A 21,615-nucleotide genomic window follows, 5' to 3' on the forward strand; every position below is an offset into this window, starting at 1 on the left:
AAATGCTAATTATGACTTGTCGTTGGCGTATTTTTCCCTTTCATTGGCACAAATGGGGTTGCTAAGCTATTGAAGAAAAAAATGACATTTTATATTTTTTAATGTCTCATAATCTATCTAATAAATGATGAATTCATTACATTTTTTATTAAAATGAGACGAAGATGGCCCCCAGGCTGCACTTTGGACATCCCTGCTTTAGATGCTATATGTACGTTTAAGTGTCCAAACCAACAGAAATGTAGATTTAATCTTGGTGGACTAATAATAAAAATAAGAATTTAGACTAAAAATTCTAAACTAAAAAATGACAGAAACAACATCTGAGTTCAAACAACACCTGTTCGTTTTTATATTTAGAACATATGAAATAAACACTAAACAACATATTTTGGTACAAATGATGAATGTACAATATTTATATTTCTAATATTGTCTCGTTAATTTGGGATTTAAGGCCGATCTGAATGATTGACATGAGTGGCTATCATTCGACAGCCAATAGAAACTCTGTGTCCAATTTCCGAATCGTCCAATAGGCTTTCACGTAGTACAGCTCACCCGGAAGAAGTCGTCACAGGAACTTCACCTATGTGGGTTTCAGAAATGTGTCACCTAATTGGCCGGAATCATTTCCATGTAACACCAAAATTATGGCCTAGTCACGACGACCGGACACCTTCATTCTTATGAAACAAAGTTATGAACAGAAGAACAAACAAAGGTAAGACAATAATCGTTATGTTTTCTTTGTTATTTGTCATATTTGCACTTTTGTCGAGTGAGTTTTAGCAATAGGGGGACGCGGCTAAATGTTAGCTTAAGCTAGTGGAGTTTGTCGAGGAAGTCTTATGGTTTTACGCTGTTTGCATTCAAGTTATCATTTGTATTTGTCTTCTGTTGTCTTTGAGCATATTTTTTATGTTTTCCTGATGTTTTAGTTGACGTTAATCACGTATTTGGATGCACAGGTCCCGGTGATAAGACACAGATGGATCTCATGGACTGTAATGCCAATTCTTGGCATTCAAATAGAGTGTAAAAGCAACAATAATAGCCATTATTTATTTACAAACACGTTATACTCAGTGTAAATGTAGTTTCATATTAAATGTTGGTCGAATTTCTGTGTGTTGAAATGTGCATGAATGCTGTTTGCATGAATTTTCATGATGAGGTACATTTACCAATCTAATGCCGTCTTAGCACATCAAGAGTGATGTTAAGAATCTGTCACCTTGGCAAATAAGATAACCAAAAATGAGAAAATCATGCCAGTATGAAGTACAAAACCCAGGGTTGAATAAATTTTCCCTCTGACCATCATACATGATTTTCCATATGCACAGCTCTTGTTTTGGAGGTCATTAAGGTAACTATTGATTTGATTCCATCAACATGGCTGTCAGTGGTTGCTTTTAATGTACATTTATTTACCTATACAATCCATGCCAGTGGCTTTACATGTGCTTAATTGTGCACAGGACACATTGAAGGCCATTAAGTGTCCATTTAAAAGCAAAGGACTATAGCCAGCATGCCCATTGAGCTTGGCAGAGTGCTCCAATGCGTCCACTCTTTGCCTTGTGCCTGCACATTACATGAGCTGACAAGGCACGGCCATAGGCTACCACAGATAAAGTGCAGGGGCCTCGTGGAAGCCCCTTTAGCCCTCACGGTTAATAGAACAGGCCTCCCAAATTGGCCCAATATAATCACATTTCCAACAACTTGTCTCCGGGATAGACTAATGTGTGAGCGCCTTAGCTGCAGCGGGGGTGCTTTTTAGCAGATCACATTACTTCACTCTATAGTGCTCTCAATTATTGACAAGTGGGTTTGTTTATTTGGTGGCTTTCTGTCAAGATTTGTCCTGTGTTGGTGTTTTAATATGGGGAGTACAGTATCTGTTGACAACACATGAACACTCATTTACAAATTAAGTGTTTTTTTTAATTGACACTGTCAAAAAGGTATTCATTTAACAATTTATTATTGGCTTGTGTACTGCATCATTCAGAGAGGTGTTTCCCGTATTACTTACAGTTATACTGCTAAGTGTAATAATAAAAACAGAACAATTATTTACAATGTAGTCATTTAATTAATGTTGTGTGTCACTTGGTTGAAAAGACAGATGCGTGCTGTTTAAACAATGTGTTGTTAGATATAATTAACATGATGCCAGCAGTTTGGAGGATTTTTGCATGCTAAAATGCAGTATAGGTGCAAGCAAGTCATGTTGAAGAAGCATCTCCCTGGCTATAATATCCAGTCTAGTGAAGCAATATGAGCTGGGACGAGGCCCGGGGTGTTTGTTTGGCAATATGGACAGACTGAGTGAGTGTTGGCTGCCTCAAGCCGCCATATGTGAGCTCACCGGTGGCTTTTGATGGGGGGAATTGGCCTGTTAAAAGCTGTCATCCCATTCCTTTTTATGTTTCTCTCTCGGTGACATTTGCAAAACAATGCCCCTCAAATAGTTATGTGGACATAGAAGAGATATAATAATGTATCAGCTACTTTTTAAAATGTTCAATCAGGAATGACTCAGGGTAGAAGTGAACGGTGATGAAATGTGTGATAAAAATGATAAATTAGAGCATTTAGCCGTGAGTGCTTTATTCAGGGGGAGGTAAAACCTGCACAAAGCCTGCTTTGCACCCACAGTTTGATGATGATAGTAATCCGTTGTAATCTGCAGGATTATGGGAGATTATGGCACATTAGTTGACACCCCAACGCCGAGAAACCACATGCATCCTGCTAAGAGTTAAGAATCAATTGTTGCAATGACGACATTGTAGGCGTTTTATTTGTGTAAATATCAAGTATTTACATAAAATGTCATCTTGGGCTGCAGCCAGGAAGGGGGAGGTCAAGATATTAAACACATTATGTCTCTTCTGACACCTAGCAATTAAAGCAGCCATCAATCGTCTGTGTTTTCTTCACGGGCAATATGCAACGCTGACACCATGACGCCAACAGTCCCAAAAAGAAAGGACAACAAAAGAGTGAAAGAGTGCGATTTGTTTGAGAAATTACCACTTGATCTGCATAATCGGGGTCTGCATGGGCTGCAGCTCCGTACCCGGGGGCTGCGTTTTTATTGCTTGTCTCCTCAACGTTATCAATTTCTCCAGTGCGCCTCACTCTCCTTTTTTTATTTTTTATTCTTTTAAGGGGTGTGGGTGTGGGGGGGGGGGGGGGGGCTAGGCTGGCTGCTTGTGAATAATGAATGACACGCTTTTATATTGTCGCTAAAGTGCCCGTGATGTTGGAATATGAAAAGGCAGCGGTAAGTAATAGTGCATTTAAAGGGGATGTAGTGTATTATTATGATGTAAAGGAGAAGCAGAGAGTGAGATGAGAGCGCGGAGGAAAGAGAGATTGTTTTATTACAATAAGAGGAGATGAGTTTGCCTCGCAGCCAAACGGGGGAGCAGTTAATGAAACTTTACCGCAGCTAACGATTTCCCCTCCCTCGCTCTTAAAACCGCCCTTATGAAATATTTAAACTATTTAATATAGGTAGTATTAAGCCCAAAGACAGTGCATGGCATGGGCCATCTGACAACATTTACAAGGCTGATGATTTCTTGTTCTTTTTTTCTTTAAGTGGAGTAAACAAAGCTTTACGGCCTAAGCAGCATAGGGAAAGTCTTGGAATAAATCACATCACATTGAGTGCAATAAAGCCGCAATGTGTTTTACTGTTGCAAGGACTTGATTTAGTCCAATTTACCCCCCCTACCCCCATAAAGACACAGCTTGGAGTTACATCCCCTCTGGAGTGGGAGGGAGGGAGACCCTGCAAGGTGTAGTGTTTCATATTGACATGCTCAGTGGGATTGTTGCATGGGATGAGAGATATGGATCCCCCATTAGGGACCATCAGCAGCAGCATCCTTTGAACCCTGCGTGGACACCATTTATCTCCGTGAAAGCGCATGTGATTGAAATGTCACATGCAAATACCAATCGATGAGGAAATGAACAGCAGGGCACTTTATTAGGTACACCTGAGTCACGTGTTTGTTTCCACTTGTACTGAAAAAATGACAGGATGCTTTGCTGTTTTTAAAGTTCAGTTCGGTTTTTTACTAATCGTATGAACTTTGCTCTGGGTGCTTACCCCCCATTTTAGCTGTTTTTACATGTCCCCCCTCAAATATATCAACTTTCTACTTACATTATATATTTTTTTGTAATATTATGATTTTATTCCTACCCAACTGAATCATTTGAAAAGAGCCATTAGGACCCTAGAGATGTATCATCCTTTCTTTTGTGCAACATTCCTACTTCATTAGCGAAATATTATCATAAACATCATTGCATTACATGAACAGCTAATTATAATCACAATATTGAACATTTTTATTTGATAACTCATAGTGAACATCTTTGATTCTGGTGAGAACGTGCAGGTGTACCTAATGATGTGTCCAAGTAGATGATAACATCAGTTCTCTATGAGCGTCATCCATCTGTCCATCCATGCTCGACACTTAGGGGCGAGCTGGAGCCTATCCCAGCTGACACCCCAGACTAGTCACCCGTCAGTCACAGTGCAGGCAAGGCATGTACCAAAAACCCTTCACGCTGACATCCTCATGACAGACATCGTTCATGCCGGTGTACCTAATGTTGTGGCCACGGGTGACTGTATAAGGATTGTCCTCGTTTCCAGTTGGAAAAAATCCCTGAATGCATCACTAAACTGTAGAATACTGGACTCTGAAAAACAACAACAACAACAACCAGGAGAAACATTTAGCATAATGGCCTTGCAAACAAATCAGTTAAAGGATATCATTTAACCACAAAAGGACGCGCTGATACGCTCACGTGGAACATGGAACAATACGCTGTGGCCATGTGTGTGTGTGTGTGTGTGTGTGTGTGTGTGAGGGCACGGAGCACGTCAGGCCTGTCTGATGGTTGAATGCATGGCTGCCTCTTCACGCTGGTTAAGCTAAAGGATGGGGAGGAAGAGAGAGATGGAAGGATGTAACCACACCGGTCAGAATTACAGGAGAGCATAGATGCTCATGTCAGAGAAGGCATTAGAAGGCAACATTTTAGGCCTGATGATAATTGAGCGCATATTTTGAACTATAGCGGGCTCTTCTTTGCATGCGAGTTGACTTTGTCTTCTTTTTTGCCAGCGTAGGATTAAATGGGATCCCCTTTAAGATGGATCCACAGGAGAGAAGATGACTGATGTTATTAATTAATGCCCGGTCCCGCTGGAATGACCTTTTGAGTGATTTATACATAAGCAGGAGTGTGTTGTTAAGAGCAGCTGAGTTGGTGCTAATATGCTAATTCATTACCGCTTGTAGTCAAGTCGCATTGTGTCACAGCCACGCTCCCCTTTCCTCTGTCTGCGCTCTCTCCGCTTCATAAAAGCCGATTATCCCGCGTGTCGCCACCGTTCCACCAATTCTCTACCGCCTCTTGACCTCCTCACCCCTCCTGTTGCCTGCCCACGGGGCGCTGATGCAGGGGAGGGGGACGGAGGGAGGCAGGCAGGGGAGGCTGCGGAGGACCAGCTGCCACCAGCCATAGTGCTCTGGTGTCTGGCAGGGAGAGCTGTACTTCAGCCTCCTGCTTTGCTGGGCCTTCTGGACCCTGAGGGGTTTGCGGGGCTGGGTTTGGGGGAGGACTGGGGGGCGCCAGCCTCATGCCACCCGCCCCACCTGTCTTGCTCCAGGCGTAGGAGCGTGACCGATCGGGGACACACACGTGACTGAAATGCACACGCACTCCTCAGCCCGCCCTTATGTGACTTTACAGTGAATGCAGAGTCAAGCGTTTACACGGTGTCTGAGCAAATCACATTATTTACAGTTGCTCTCACATGTTCCAAAATACCATCTTTATCCACAATTCTGGTGCTGGTGTTTGATACAAGAGATTAGTTTTGCAATGAGATGAGATTTTAACATTTAATTTTAAGTACAATGAAAAATATGACTGGACAAACAAACTTTTAATTTAACAAAGTCACATAACAATGCAGGTGTGATTTGAAATGAGCCATGTTCCACAGATGGCCCCTGTGCCACACTTTGTACACACATGTGTTCGGAGAGCAAGACTGTCTTGGTCTCACCAGGTGTTGCCTTCTTGACTCTGTTGTTGCATTGCGGAGGGGTTTATGCAGCTTTCAGACCAGCATCACACCGTCATTGCACGGCCATACTTTAGTACAAATGGAAGCCAAGTTCCACTCTCATTCGCCTGCAAAATTTAGATTACTTTTTTACTTTTTGTTTCACATTTTCATTGACTTTTTTGGAACTTTATTGCATTTAATGTTTTAAACTTGGCTTTTTTTCTGCTTTACTAAGACCAACTGTTGTTTAGATGTATTTAATTTTTGTTCTAAAAAAAGAGCATCTTATTTTAAATTTCATGCCATTATTTATTTTTATCTTATTTTGTGCGGCAGAAGCAATTCTTGTTGAATTTTCATTTTGCAGTTATGTTAAAAATAGTACTTTTTGAATGGAGCACTTGGAAGTACATGTTTTTTGAATATAGCTGCAAACACACACACACACACACACACACACACACACACACACACACAGGCACTTTGCTGTGAGGCGTGAAAGAGCGAGAGCTAAGTGAGGCCACTCCGGAGCACTATTGTCTATATTGATTTCCCATTATCAGTGCTCCCTCCCAGTGGAGTCATTAGTGGTGGGATCAAACAGACAGACAGAGAAGGAGACTAATACCAGTCACTTACACCAGCACGGGGAGATCACCTTACCTCCCCGAGGGTAGGAAGGCCGGAGAGGAGCAGAGGAAACGAAGGGGAAAGAGGATGGATGGGGAGGAGGCGGGGGGGCCCGGGGACGGACGAGTGCAGTGGGCGAACAGATGGAGACGACAGAGAGGAAGAGGAAGGAGGTGTGGTTTCACAGTGGAACGTTTGAGTGGAAGATGCTCTTTGATCACTTTATTTCGGTCTTCCCAAATGTCTGGCCTATCGTTGTCATTCCCCCCCCACCGAAAACCAGGCGCCTTCCTCTTCCACTTCCAAAGTGTCAATATTTTGGGGGGTAAGGATGCAATGATGAATGGTTTTCATGAGGTGGCACACCAGAGAGACTGAGTGGAATATGAAATGCGAGCCGCTCATTGTGGCGCCACGCTTCATCATTTCTCAGTGGAGTCAATGAATTTGTACTTTGAATCAACTCCATCCATCTTATTCAGGTCCGCCTGTGGGCGAGCCTCGGAGGTAGCGGTCAAGCTTTTAACACACACACACATGACTCAGACGGGGGTGACCCTGGTCTGACCCCCTGCTGACCCCCAATCTGTTCCCCAACCTCACACCATGAGAGTCCGGGGCACTCCGGCATGGACACGCACACACACACACACACACACTGGCATACTGTAGCGTCCGGCGTGTGATGTGACGGATATCTCCTCAGACAGTGCCATGTGTGTGGGCAACGCACGTGTGTATGTCTTGGTGTGTGTGGGGCCGTACCCTCTGCCCCCTCCCACTGGTGTTAATTGATTCTTGGTGATCTTTGCTGATTGGTGTGAGGACCCCCAGAGGCGGGCCCTGTCTCTACACCCCCCTCTCTCGTGTGTGTGTGTGTGTGTGTGTGTGTGTGTGTGTGGCACCTTTACACACACATGCATGCATTCAGTGAGCTACACACTCCACAAATATACCATCTATGGTATATCTCTATTGGGCAGTGTGTGTGTTTTCATGCGACACACACACACACACACACACATATGTCTTTGAGGGGGATTTCACACCCTGGTAAAGAGGAAGCTGGCTCGCTGACATGAACAGATTGCAGATCATGAGATGTTTCATAGGGGGAAAAAAAAAGAGTGTCTTTTTAGGTGTGTGATGAGCAATATAGGTGGGTGTAGGTGTGTGGGGGGGGGTAATGGGAAGGAGCCAGAAAGACAGTAAGAGAGATGAATCTCCGCTTATTAATTTCCAGCCGCGGCCCCTCGGTGAGATGTTAATACAAGGCTGATTGTGGCTAATTTCTTATTAATTGCCATCAGCGTGTACACAGTGGCCTGCTAATGTGGCTAATTTGTTTAAATGAATTTGGTTATCTGCGGTATTTTAATTGCTGCAGGTGGGCGCGCACACACACACACACACACACACACATGCTTTTATTTGCAGCAAAACAGGTAAAGACTGTAGCATTGCATGCACATTTCACATACATGTGTCATTCCATTAGGGACACTCAGTCTCAGTGGGGAGAGACGGGGTGCTTGTGGTGTGCAAACCCTGGCTGCGTGTGTGCTGTGCCACACGATTGAATACTTTATTTGTGCCTGTTGGGTTATACGTATAATACATGATCTAATGTCCATTTCAGCCCGTCTGTGCATCATCATTTTGTGACATGACAAAACAAAATTCCCCCAAGTATAACATTCATCTCATCCATTTATTGGAAAAGCAAAATGTTCCCAAACAGGAGCATTCAATGACCAAAGAGGGTTTTCATGCTCTGGCTGAAAGTACCGATAAATGTCGTGTCACAAGACCCCAAAATGACACACGAGATTGGGACGAGATGAGAATTTAACATGACTATTAAGAAAAATGCAATGAAAAATCTGACAATTTATTTATCTAATAATTTCATTTTTCTACCTTACTGCTCACAAAGGTGCTTAAACGGTGGCAGGAAGAGTCCTGCCTGTTTGGAGGTGAGAGATGAGGATATATCGATATATATATATATTATATATATGCAATATATTGATGGTAATTTAGTTTATTTTTATTTATTGAGAGATTCTTTCATTCATTATTGTCCCAGGCCTAGTGCTCTCAAGACATTTTATTCTGAAAGAGAATCTTGTGACACTTCCTGTCCCTCACATAATGTGTACTGTGAAGGAAATCGCTACACTTCTCCACCGTACCGAATTAAGTCGAATTAAGATGATGCTAAAAGTAGCGGCTCTGCTTCCAGAATGTTTTGGCCTGCATGCAAATGGCTTTGCCCCAGGCTGCACTTTGAACTTTGAACCGTGGTGCAGTAGTTTGACCTCCTCACGGAAGTCTACCTGAGCGCCTGAACACATCTTTGCCCCGGGAATAATAATAACGTACTACATTCATCAGCTTTATTACGCCTCCCACTGTCCGCACTGGAAGGACGCTTAACGCCGTGCCTTTTGTTTGAGTCTTTATGGCCTCCGTAAGCAGCATGAAAGACCACAGAGGAACCAGAATATACACAATCCAAATCCCGCTATAAAAGAGAGATACCCTCTGGGCAGCCATAGCTCATAGTTGGCCTGATTTAGTGGCAGCCATGGAATCTGGGCTTGAATAAAGACAGAGCGAGAGCACAGGAGAGAGAGGGAACCATAGCTCCCCATGTGATAAATAGCCCCGGCTCCTTCTATTACATTAGCCGTCCGGGCCGATAGATTGCGAGCCCAATAGACCCGGACGTATGCGATTGGTTTCTCATATAAAAGTTGCATATTAAATTCCTTCACAGGACTGTGTCCCCCAAGCAGGAACGCGGGAAGAGTTGGGAAAGAAAGAAGGGAAGAAAGGATGTTTTTTTTGCAAGAAAGGATAGATGACGACGGCGTGGCGTGCTAGAAAAGACAAATGGTGATGTCATGTCTTTAATAAGTTCATGGATATTGGGTGAAGAGTGCTACTCTCCATCCATTTAATCAGTATTGCTTCCCAATGAAGATTTCTCACTTTTACTCCCTCTCCCCCCTCCCCGTCTGGGCGTCAGCTGCTCTCGTACGCCACCAGCCCCTCTAATTGTTTGCAGCTCATTATCATACAGAGGTTTTAATAGTAATTAATCTGTCATTTGTCGACATGCAAACGGGGGCCGCTGAGGTTTACCCCGAGCCTCCTCGACATACACCGCTAATGCACTGCAGTCGATGAGTGTATACCCTGCTAATTTAGCTCATCGCTGTTAATTGCTTGTTAAGTGCCTTTAATTACCAAGCAGGCAGGGGGATTTAGGTCGTCAGGAAAGAGAGGGGGACAGCCGCCATCGTCCTCCCCGCCTGCCTTAATGGCTTTTATATGAACTTTTGAAAAGTGGGATAAATGACTAAACACTGACCCGCTTCTGTTTGCCTTCCTTCCTTCCTTTCCTTCCTTTCCTTCCGCTGTCCCTTCCTCCATCGCAGCCTCACTGTCTCTTTCTCCAGATATTAACTCATTAAGTTTTTTCATTATTTTTAATAAAAGATGAGTTATGGCCTCAGCCTCACCGTGGCAACACCCCCCCGCCCCCCACCACCCCTCATCCTCATGCTCCTCGTCTCTTCCTCCGTTTCTTCATCCGTTTACTCCTGCCTTCTGCTAGCCCCCCCCCCCCCCCCCCCCCTTTCCCCGCGCACCTCCCCTCCCTCCTCGTCGGCCATATTGTGCCACCGCCAAATCCGTTTGACCCCTGAACTGCAGCTTGTGACCCCCCGCGTGGCCGCTTCCAACCTTCTGTCCGTCTTCTTGGCTTTCTTCCCCCTTGACCACATCGATCAATCATCTCTATTCCTCATAGCTCTGAGAAGGCTTTGGATGGCATTCATAAGATTTATGATTCATGATGCGCTTCTGTGTGTGTGTGTGTGTGTGTGTGTGCGCGAGCGAGTGAGACGAAGAAAAGAAAGAAAAAGAGAAAAGTAGCAGGGCTTGTCGATGACACGGTTGAATAATGACAATATTTATGATTGATCGCTTCTACTAGTGCGTGTGTTTGTGACTGCGAGGCTGGTTGCAATGTTGTTGTTGCCCACACACATGACTTTTTTTTCCTCATGTTTAAGAAGCAATGATAAATGGTTCTCATGGAGGACACGAGCACTTGGATGCTTTAGTTCCAAAAAATAGTCCAAAGTAAGGAGTAACCACCTGAGCGGCCCCGCTCTTAAAGCAGCGGCGTCCAGTTTTCCTTTGACTCATATCATGAAAACGAATGAAATGAAAAGTAAGCTTAGTTAGGTTTGTTAAGTATACCGGAAGTACATAAAGGAAGTACATCACAGGGACAACATGGCATCAACAAAATATCACTTCTACCGGTATGCGGCATTTTCTTATCACTGGAAGGATTTGCACCAGCATATAAGGATTATGGGCCATTATGGGGAGGAATAAAAAGATAATGTAATGACCTAATGTCCATGAATGCACCACCTTCTGGCCTGTGCTATTGGCTTGCTACCCTGCCGGAAGATGCATGCTGTGTTTCTGATTGACTTTGTCAAGCTTGAATTGGAGATTAACGTGCCGTCCGTCCGACACACATCTGCAGATATCTGCTGGAGAAGAGCTTCTCTGCACTGCAGCTCATGCAGCTCTAGACGAGCAACGAGTGTCCTGCTTGCATCCGTATAATGGCAAGTATATGTTATGTAACATCTTATTTACATTGAAAGCTTGAAAGTTACTCCCTTTTATTTTTGAACTTGAACAGTCCATTGGACAACATGCCAACAAGTCAGTAAGGTTACATAAAAGTGCACATGCATTGACCTTATTTGTGTATGCTAAAATTCCACTACCTCTAGCTTGTAATGCTTCCTACGACCGCTAGAGGGCACTCTTGACGAGGCTTCCAATCGAACAGTACTTTTTGTGCTTCATGTCATGCATGATGGTCTTGTTAGGTCCTCCAGGGATGCACTCAGGAGAGTCTTGCCGCCATCGTAGATGAAAGGATGCATTAGCACATAAAATGTAAGAAGAACTTGTCTCCTTCTAATACTGAATCCCCCCTTCTTGTCCAATGGAGGAGGGATTAAGTACACATTGATGTTTCTGTCCGATGAGTTGCTGGGGTCCTCCATTTGAGTCCATTACCCAGTGAGTGTCGGTGATGCTAACAGAAGAGCGAGACAATATGGGTATAACAGCATTAGCATCTGTGCCACTGCAGTGTGGGTACTTACAGTACATCGGGTGGGTGGTCCTCAGTATGGTTGCAATGGCAGCTTCCAGTCAGAAAAGCCTTAATGATTGACTTGATGCTTTTGTCTGGTCTGATGTCCTTGATCAGCAGACGCTCGTCATGACCTGAGCTCAACTACAAGGATTAAAACATGATTGGGTGTTTTCACTGTTAAATCGGTTTGATATGAGTTTACCTGTCATTGCAACTGACATCTGTGTTGGTTGCATCGTTTGCAACGTGGGTGACGGCTGTGTTTGTCTTTCTGTTTGTTTCTTGCAGCATAAAGTTCTGGTCCGTGTGACCCGCCCTGCAGCTGGTGGGCATGTGTCCGCATAGCAGCGTCACCTCCATGACCTGCTCTCTGGCTGATATGTGGAGGAGAACCAAACACAGACACAGACGGAGACATCCACAGTGAGTATTTACCTGTGGAAAGACGGACTACGGTGCAACCTTGGTTATTGTCATTAACTCATACCAGAAGGTCAGACTCTAACCAAAACCAATGCTAACCAAATCAATTACTCCGTTACAGATTGACATGCTGTAAACAAATAGAAAGGCACATAAATACTGTACACATAGACGACAAATGAATGAACTTTTAAGGTTACCTTTACCTTCACTGAATGACTGAAAGCAGGAAGGTGGTGGTTGATCTCGCTGCCACATCACATCTTTGGGAGCAGTCACGTCTTCAGTGAAGGTAAAAGTTACCTTAAACGTTACCTTAAAAGCTATAAAACATGCTTTGTGTGAACAGTTTTGAGTCCAAAATAGCTTAGCCGACTTTCGGTTCCGTTTGTTTTGCTAGCAAATAGGATGCTAACAAGGAAGGAGGTTTGTGTTAGGTTTCGGGTACATAAGTTCCTCGGACAGTGGAGCGTTACCTGCCGTTACGTTGGGAGAAGGATGTCTGCTCCGCCACCTGCTGTAAGCGGGCCACCGGCATCTCAGTAGGTGAGCGTAGGCCGACCTGAAGTCCCTGTTGAGGGCTCCGTAGAGGATCGGGTTGAGGGCGGAGTTGGCGTAACCCAGCCACAGGACGATGGGGAACTGCGGCACTTTGTTTGGGTCGGGGTGCTCCTGCAGGCCCAGCGCCGTGAACAGGACGAAATAAGGCAGCCAGCAGACCACAAACGCTCCGATGACTGCCGCCAGCGTCACTGTGGCCTTGTGCTCCCTCAGGGCCGAAGCCGGGATGCCGGAGACCACGGTGGTGACGGTGGATTGGTTGCTCCCGCAGCTGCAGCTGGTGACGCACGTGGGCCGGGCACTGATGATGCGCTTGATCTGCGCCCGCGCGATGCGGAGTATGCTGAGGTACGTCCAGCACATGGCCAGCAGAGGCAGGTAGAAGGTGAGGAGAGAGTCGGTTAAAACGTAAGGCCTGTTCAGCTCAAAGCGGCACGTCCTCTCGGGAACACGCGGCCCGTAGTTTTGCACCGTCCCGTTGACCGTGTTCCAGCCCATGTAGATGGGCAGGAAGGACACGGCCAGCGACACGGTCCAGACGCTCGCCATGGCCACCACGACCCTCCACGGCAGCACCAGTGAGGTGTATCTGAGGGGCATGGTCACCGCCAGGTAGCGGTCCACGCTGATGGCCAGGAGGGTGAGGATGGAGGCGGTGCACAGCATGACATCCATGGAGATGTAGAAGTTGCAGAAGACCGGACCCAGCGGCCAGTCGTCCGTCAGCTGCAGGTGGGCAGAGAAGGGGAGCACCACGAGACCCAGCAGGAGATCCGTCACCGCCAGCGACACGATGAAGCAGTTGGTGAGGCAGCGGAGGCGTCTGGAGGCGCAGACCGCCAGGCACACCAGAACGTTGCCGCCGATAGTCAGGAGGATGAGGAGGGTCAGGATGAGACCTGTTGCTATTTTTGACAACATCACTGGACTTAACCTTGCGACATGACGTCTCTTTTAACCTTGCACGGACTTGCAAAGACGGGCTTAAATTCACACCGCGGGTTCTTCCACTAATCGGGTCTCTTGAAAGACAAACTCGACGACTCCAAGGGCAAATGTGATCCTGCTGTGGGCCTTGCCCGGCCCAAGCTGCACATTTGAAGTCGTTTTATCCGTGCTTGCTGGGATGTCGTGTCCACATCAGTAGTCCCTGGCCCACTTTTAAGTGACTATGAAGTATACGCCTTGTTAAAAGCTGGAGGATTTAAATCAAACCATCACTTGACCTTTTTCTGTTTAAATGTTGGCTTTGTTGGCTGGCCCATTCAAAGTGGTGGCCGGCTCTTCCATGACGATGCTACCATCTAGTGGATAAAAGGAAGCATAACAAGTTACTGTGAGGCAGCAACCAACATGACATAGTGAGCAATGTGCTGTTGTGGGAAATTTTGAGTTCTTCAATAGATCTGCTGCTTTCATTTGTTTAAGTAACAGTAGGTTACAATTGCAGCGTAATTGCATCACAAATATTTTCAGACATAATCCGTTAATAGTCATTTTTTAATGCACCTCCTTTTTGTGCCTCCACCCCAATGAGCTTATTGTCCATTATCACTTGTCAGTAAAGAGACATGTGAGACAACCACAGAATCATGCACTGAAGAGGTGAAATCAGTGTATATTATTATTATTTCAAACTATTGATCATACAGAGGGTGGAATTGTCCCACAGATATGATAATTACCGTACATCTGGCACAACTGTTGACATGAAATGATAAATTGTAAATGGAAAACTCTCTAATCTTCAGCCAGCTGGAGGTATTTTTCTCGGAGTCACATCATCCAAGCAAACATCAATAACTCAACCAAGAGACATCCCATGCAAGCCTCACGTTTCCACTCTTTTCATCATCACCTTCACTTTCATCTGGGTTCCACGTGTACATTCGTCCTTTGCCACTTCCTGCTTCCAATTTAGCGGCATGACTCATCACGCTTTTTCAAACATATGAAGGAATAAATCATGCTGTTTGCGTATTTGGATGTGAGCCCTGAAGGAAGGTTGGGACCTTGGCACCGCCTCCATCCAGCTGTTGACGTCCTTATATGGGCGTGGGACCAATTACAGCAGAGTGGGCGTTGCTGGGAGGTGGGCTGTGCTGGAATAAATTAAAATGGAAATCCAGATGGTGAAGATTCTGGGAGCTATGGAAAGTTTTCTGCTCTAAAGGAGTCCACAACTGGATACAAAGTGCCAAAAATGAGCATAGTAGGTCCTCTTTAAGCATTTTTCAAGCATCTAAATATAAAATATCCGACATTGAAAGCCACTTTGATATGTAGTATTCCACACTGTTCACTAGGTGTCAGTCATGTTACTGTAACGACCTGTTGATTGTTGTGAAGGCACTTTGCTGTGGAGAAGAAGGAAGTGTTGTGCAGGGGAGAGTCTGAAGGACAAAAGAGTCGTGTTGGAATTGAGCCCTCCTATTGGTTGTAAAGGAAAACTTTGGGGGGCCATCGACTCGGCATGACTGAAGCCTGGATGAGAACGTGGCTTCTAATCTCAGCAACCGTTGTCATGGTTGAGGTGACATTATTAACTTCTGTCAAGTATCGCCGTTGCAGTATTTAGTTTTTAGTTCTACTCCAAAAACAACTTACGCTGCTCGACTTAGTGAGCACCTCTATTTCAAAATCTGCAGATTTTGCTTTCTTCTCTGACACCTTCTCCATCTTTCCCTTGTTGACAGTCCGACACCTGCTCCTTAAAAGCATCACCATATTCATGAGCTACTTAGCATTGATCATTTGTAGATTATTGTGGGAGGAGTAGAGGAGAATGTATACGTACGACTGTGCGGCGCATTTTCCAGTTTTATAGATCTGAATATTTTCTTGCATACATATTAGGTGATAAGGTTTAGGAGTGTGCAATGTACGCAGTTTTTTAAATGAGGCCCCCGGAGCGTATGAGGGGTGTTAAGCGTGTTTCTGTCAGTCAGCATGTTGCCAATAATATAAGGTTGCAGGAAGATGTATTATTTTGTGGCGTAGATTGATTGTATATACAGATATTGTATATTTTTTGTTCTATGAAGATCATTATAATGGTGCCTTGATGGACACTTGTCCGTCTGGTCCAACTGTCCGGGGTGGAGGCGCTATCTTCCAGTTCATTTTGGGCAAGTTGGAAAAAGGATTGTTGTTGCCGCTAACAATTCTTTGTTTGTCGTGATGCTGTCTATTGACCGGTGTTCTCCTCTGCAAATACACAAATCCTTTCCGTCGATGTTACGTAACACGGTCTGCCACTCACGGTTCCTGTCAGCAAGGCTTGGCACGCTCCACACTTGCAGTAAATCATTCCAGTCAGTTTAAATGTACGAATAGTTGGGATTATGTTCTACCAGATGTCTTAAAAGCTTCTAAAATCTGTCCCAAGGTAGTTGTTGTTGTCGTTGGTGGCTCTCACATAGTCGGCTTGGTTGCTGTAGACTTTGAAATTAGTGCGCTCAGAAAATGTATTCTGGTAAAAAAAAAAAAAAGACCAAAATACACCTCGTTTATTATGGTTGATTAGTTCCAGACCTGACCATGATAAGTAAATTTCCGCTATGGAGGATTCAATATTTATCGACCGAATATCTTTATAGTTAGAGCACAGAAAGCCTGGTTATGGCTTACTTTCTAGATGCGAGTTTTAACATTATTAAAGCCCCATGGCCACATTGCGTAGTCTACGGGATCTGAGATCACTGCAAGGACATAATAGACTACACCCTCTAGCATAGCATAACTCGTTAGCCTTTCCAATTTACATATTCTGAACTTTAAGTGTTTCAAACTGAGTGGGGAAGAAGAACAAAGTAGCCAAAACTTTACCACTTCCACATGGAATGCGAGGAGAACCATTTTTTCCCCCCTTTTTGTTGGTGTTTTGACAGCTACTTGACTTTTAGGTGGTTCCTGCAGGACAATGGCCGCCCATGATTGACTCGGGGTTGGAGTGACACCCAACATTGTTGATCAGAACATTGCCGCGGCAAATAGACAACTTAGTTCCCTTGCCTGCTGTCATCTCGCACAAGGAGGACAAGGCAAAGGAGCGCCACTTTGTATCCCCGAGACTTCCCATTCTCAGTAAGTGCTATTTTGGGAGTGGCAAGAGCCCAATTAGGGTTGTGGAGAAGAAACCATTTCCACTAAAGAAGTCGGAAACGCACGTCTTTACCAGACATAGTCTGACTCTGCAGATGAGTAATAGTTATTTACCTCTCATCATCTGACTTTTGAGTAGTTATTCTGAAACCTGAAGCCATCTGCGTCTTTTTGGACCGTCTTCCTGTAGCTAATGAGAAATAAGTATCATCACGCACATTGTTAAATGGTTCAAGTAGAAGTGCTTCAGCGTGTTTACTTGCATGTTAAAAGGGAATGAGCTCATTGTACCGGCGAGCTTCGCCGCTATGTTAACTTTTGAAAAAGTCAGCAGGCTGTCAAATTTAGATTCATTCATTCATTCATTCATCGATTCAAACATCACATCTGCCGCCCAATCGGCTGAGATGAGAGGGATGCGAGTGCCTTGAAATGACACCCTTAAGCACATGGCGTCGATGCAGTGCCAAAAAAAACATGCAAAGCCTTTGAAGTTTGAGGAATTACGAATCGCTCTGAATGTATTGATAACGTGACTTAATGCAGGTGTTGTTTTTTTCCGTCCTCTGGATTCATTAATTGATGCAGGGGCGTCCAAACTTTTTCCACTGAAAAATGGAAGGACACAAAGGCCAATTTGATATGTTGTATAAATTTTGTTGTGTAAATTTTGGTGAAAAAAAAAATTTTGGGTCCCCCCCCCCCAATTTTGGTAATAGTAATTGGTTTTATTTCATTTGAATATGCATCAGATTACAATTGAGTGCATTACATAATCAGTTCACAGTTCTACATGTCCAAAAGGAGTAGGAAGAAGCTAAGCTTACGAAATCCTACCCCTCCATCTGGTACTTTTACAATCAGTAACTGTTACATTTGTTCACTTCCTGTTTTCCATAATACAGTTTAAGGCTGTTTTTTTTAAATAATGTACCTTTAACGCACCTTTAAAAAAAAAAAAAAAAAAAATCTTCATTTATTTCACATTTCTTCTTACCTCTTCCCAACCTAATTTTCCAATTTCATTTTCTTTTGTTTCTTATAGTACAACTTTAAAAAAATAACATATTTCAAATCTATGCCACAGAAATTTGTTTTTCCTCATAATATTATGATTATCTAACTTTTTTATCTTCATAAATGTAAGGCAATCATAACAAACTGATTTAGTTTTCTACTCTCCGTACGTCTTTGTTGATATGAAGACCATGTTCTCCTCGGAGGAGGTCTGTGCCCACCTGAGTACCTTCCCGGTGTCGCTAGACCTCTGCTTGTATCTGAGACACCTCGGTGTTCCATATATATTTTTGTGTTTGCTCCCTACAGAGAAACAGCTGTGATGCATTTCCTGTGTTGTTGACAGCTACTGTATGTACCTCCAGAAATGTGAAAATGAAGCAGACGTGGCTGCGGACGGGTGCACCATGGGAGCGATGAGATGTGAGATATACCGTCTATCGTGACTAACAAGTGCCACTTGGGGATAAAGCTCACGATACTACTGACCTTGACACATCTGGGATGTCAACATTGCATCGTCCTTGTGGAGCTCCTGCACGCAACATATACAGTACCGTGTGAGCATGCCCAGAAATAGATTCTTTATGATTTATTTATATATATATATTTTAGCAGCACACACATTTATTGTCCTACTGTATCATTGTACTGTATATGGTGTCATTTCTCAGCCCATCTCGAGGGAGGAGACTTGCCTATGAACTGCAGATGCTTCCAGCAAGCTAAGGAAATGTTATTTTTAGTGCTAACCAGGGACATGATTATTAATGCTATGCTCTATGGTATGTTAATATGACAATAACGTGTCTAACACACACTTTTTAGATGCTCATCTGCTAAATGTCCCTCAGTATCGGTTCAGCTAGCTACGCCTGGGTCTCAATTAATAATTAATTGTTGCTTTTTTTAAATTACATGCTTTATTTATTTACATGGTGTCCACTGGTTTCTGTTTGTTTGCTGTATTTTCAAGCCAAAGCTGTACATAGCTAATAGATTAATTGAAAGTAAAAAGAATGCAGACTAGAGTAGGGACTTAAATGCATTGATTTCTTTTAAGTATTTACAGTAAAAATCTACATTTAATCGCAGTTTTCTATTCCTGTGCTGCAGCCCTTGACATCGTCCGTGCCCTAATTCCAGATTTGTTGACTGGTGTCACTGAATGATGTTAACAGCAACGTTTATTTTGTCACAGCGACCACGGAGCTAATGTTAACAAGTCGTGTCGATATTGCACAACAGTGTTGAGAGCCACGATAACAAAGACCATGACTGTCAATAAACCTGCTGTGGAAATGTAGACATGAAATAGGATGCCTATAGTCACCACAACACTCCCATTATACTCCATTGTTTACACAACATTGTGCAACTCTAGCCTCTGCTGCTAGCTAGCAAGGTAGCAAGCTAAACAGTTAGTCTTGAATTTATTCCTTCTAAGCTTAAGAAAGGAGTTTCAAACAAAGTGGGAAAGAAGGAAAATGTCAGAAACAACAAATGTACCACTTCCACACGGAATGGGAGGAGAACGTTTTTTCACTCTCCATGGTGGCTACATGGATTGCAAGATCTGGTAATGTAACATTACTGCTGCCTATTGGCCAGAATGCTACATATCATTTGCATTTCTATATGTCTGCAATAATAGACCACGAAACAGCGATCAATAGTTCATTTGTTCATTCAGTATCCGAGTCATTGAAGTTCAATCACAAGTTTTTCATGATATCGTCTGGTTGAGCCTCAAGTCATTAAAAGTGTTCTGAAATTGTCATTTGAGCGATAATACGTGGGATAAGTTCAAGTAAAAAACAAAATGGCCATTAGTCATGTGACACATTAGCGACACTGATGACCTAATGATGCCCCCCCCTCTTATTATTGAACCCAAGGCGGGTACACCGTGCATACTGTCATCCATGCATACTGTCTGCAGCCGGCACAACACTGACTCACCTCGCAGGTCAACACTTTGCCCTTCGCACCGCGATTGATCCCCGCTCATGCTTATAATGAATTCTTTTTAACTGCATGAGCTGACAGAGCAGACTCGGCTGGTGTGTCACTCCCACACACACACGCATGCATGAGCACATACACACACGTTCTTTACTGTCCGTCTTTACAGGGTCCTATAGGAACAAGTCTTAAGGTTGAACATGATAAACAACTGTAAATTCCTCGGGTGAAGAAACTAATAAATAGATGAGAACTTCTTTAATGCTGTAAATATCCAATACCGTACAACTAAAGCTAGCACAGAAGCACTTTTCCAAAAAGAAAGACATATTTTTACATCATGTAAAGCACAAACGATCAGCTCACCTCATGCGTGTTCCCGGTGGGAGGAGAGTTGAACCAGCAGCTCGCTTCTGATGTGCGTGCTCGTGTGTCCGGGGGCGCCTAATGAGTGTGGATGTGTGGGGAAGAAACCAAAGAGAGCAAGGGAGCACCGCTGTGTCTCTCTCCCTCGCGCTGTCTCCTCCTCCTTCACCTCCTCCTCCTCCTCGCTCCTCTCTCTCACGCTCTTTAAGGCGGGGAGGTCCAAAGTGCGGCCCAGTGGTCGTAATAGAGCAAAAAGGCAGAATGTTGATAAAGCTTAGTCGGTTAAATAAATCGTATAGGATATGATGATTTGATGATTACCTCTACTCGTCATTGTCACATGACATGGCAACTCATACGCCTACTAAACTAAACTAGCGAGCTAACCAGTTAGCCTTGAATTTATTTCTCCTAAACTTAGTCAATAAACCACTTCCACACTGAATGGGAGGAGAACATTCCTTTCACTTAATCATGGTGGACAGTCCATGGCTGACTTCAGGCCGTGTTAAGGTAATGTCATGTAAGCTAATGTCTCATGTAGGTTTTGAGTCATTACTGCCACCGAGTGGCCAGAGTAGTACTTATCATTTGTATTTCAATATGTTTTGACTAATAATAGATCAAAGTCCAACACCAAATAGCCAATAAAAAATGTAATCAATTAATTATTAAAAATAATTAATATCCCCCAAAACCCAAACTGTGATGGTATTGTGGGGGACTACTGTGTATAAACTGTGTGTTTTTTTTTCTGTGTATTAAATCCAGACCGCCCTCTGAAGACCGGTACGCATCTATCTAGGCCGCCCTCTGAAGACTGGTACGAATCCCGGCCGTCCTGAAGACCGGTACTGCATCCAGGCCGCCCTCTGAAGACCGGTACCGCATCCAGGCCGCCCTCTGAAGACCGGTACCGCATCCAGGCCGCCCTCTGAAGACCGGTACCGCATCCAGGCCGCCCTCTGAAGACCGGTACCGCATCCAGGCCGCCCTCTGAAGACCGGTACTGCATCCAAGCCGCCCTCTGAAGACCGGTACCGCATCCAGGCCGCCCTCTGAAGACCGGTACCGCATCCAGGCCGCCCTCTGAAGACCGGTACCGCATCCAGGCCGCCCTCTGAAGACCGGTACCGCATCCAGGCCGCCCTCTGAAGACCGGTACCGCATCCAGGCCGCCCTCTGAAGACCGGTACCGCATCCAGGCCGCCCTCTGAAG

The 21,615-nt window shown here is 44.3% G+C and overlaps 1 protein-coding gene and 1 long non-coding RNA gene across 6 annotated transcripts; one reads left to right on the forward strand and one right to left on the reverse strand.

Moving 5' to 3' along the window:
- Positions 1–576: 576 nt before the first annotated feature.
- LOC131110620 (uncharacterized) lies at positions 577–21,384 on the forward strand. 3 transcript variants are annotated; one of them, XR_009120921.1, is made up of 5 exons: positions 577–724; positions 12,249–12,383; positions 13,158–13,292; positions 18,431–18,625; positions 21,168–21,384. It is a non-coding gene; the product is annotated as an uncharacterized LOC131110620 (long non-coding RNA). The 3 variants fall into 3 exon arrangements; XR_009120922.1 differs by lacking the exon at positions 21,168–21,384 and adding an exon at positions 18,740–21,089; XR_009120923.1 differs by lacking the exons at positions 13,158–13,292; positions 21,168–21,384 and having other exon boundaries at positions 18,431–21,089.
- hrh2a (histamine receptor H2a) lies at positions 11,050–20,541 on the reverse strand. 3 transcript variants are annotated; one of them, XM_058063891.1, is made up of 5 exons: positions 20,397–20,541; positions 12,860–14,248; positions 12,180–12,334; positions 11,968–12,101; positions 11,050–11,897 (listed from the first exon to the last, which is right to left on the reverse strand). In XM_058063891.1, exons 2-5 carry the CDS (start codon positions 13,863–13,865, stop codon positions 11,777–11,779), a joined length of 1,416 nt encoding a protein of 471 aa, XP_057919874.1. In that variant the 5' UTR covers positions 13,866–14,248; positions 20,397–20,541; the 3' UTR covers positions 11,050–11,776. The 3 variants fall into 3 exon arrangements, with proteins under 3 accessions (XP_057919874.1, XP_057919877.1, XP_057919878.1); XM_058063894.1 differs by lacking the exon at positions 20,397–20,541 and adding an exon at positions 14,803–15,088; XM_058063895.1 differs by lacking the exon at positions 11,050–11,897 and having other exon boundaries at positions 12,163–12,334.
- Positions 21,385–21,615: the final 231 nt, after the last annotated feature.

The sequence above is a fragment of the Doryrhamphus excisus genome, chromosome 23 (assembly GCF_030265055.1).
Source record: "Doryrhamphus excisus isolate RoL2022-K1 chromosome 23, RoL_Dexc_1.0, whole genome shotgun sequence".
Classification (NCBI taxonomy): Eukaryota; Metazoa; Chordata; class Actinopteri; order Syngnathiformes; family Syngnathidae; genus Doryrhamphus; species Doryrhamphus excisus.

Bases quoted from the DNA above. Each gene is read 5' to 3' on its own strand.
- hrh2a (XM_058063891.1), bottom strand. From the start codon at position 13,865: ATGTTGTCAAAAATAGCAACAGGTCTCATCCTGACCCTCCTCATCCTC. The intron at 12,102-12,179 runs GTCAGTTGCAAT...TAATCCTTGTAG, and splicing joins ACGATGCAACCAACACAGAT to TTGAGCTCAGGTCATGACGA. The intron at 11,898-11,967 runs GTAAGTACCCAC...CTCTTCTGTTAG, and splicing joins GACCACCCACCCGATGTACT to CATCACCGACACTCACTGGG.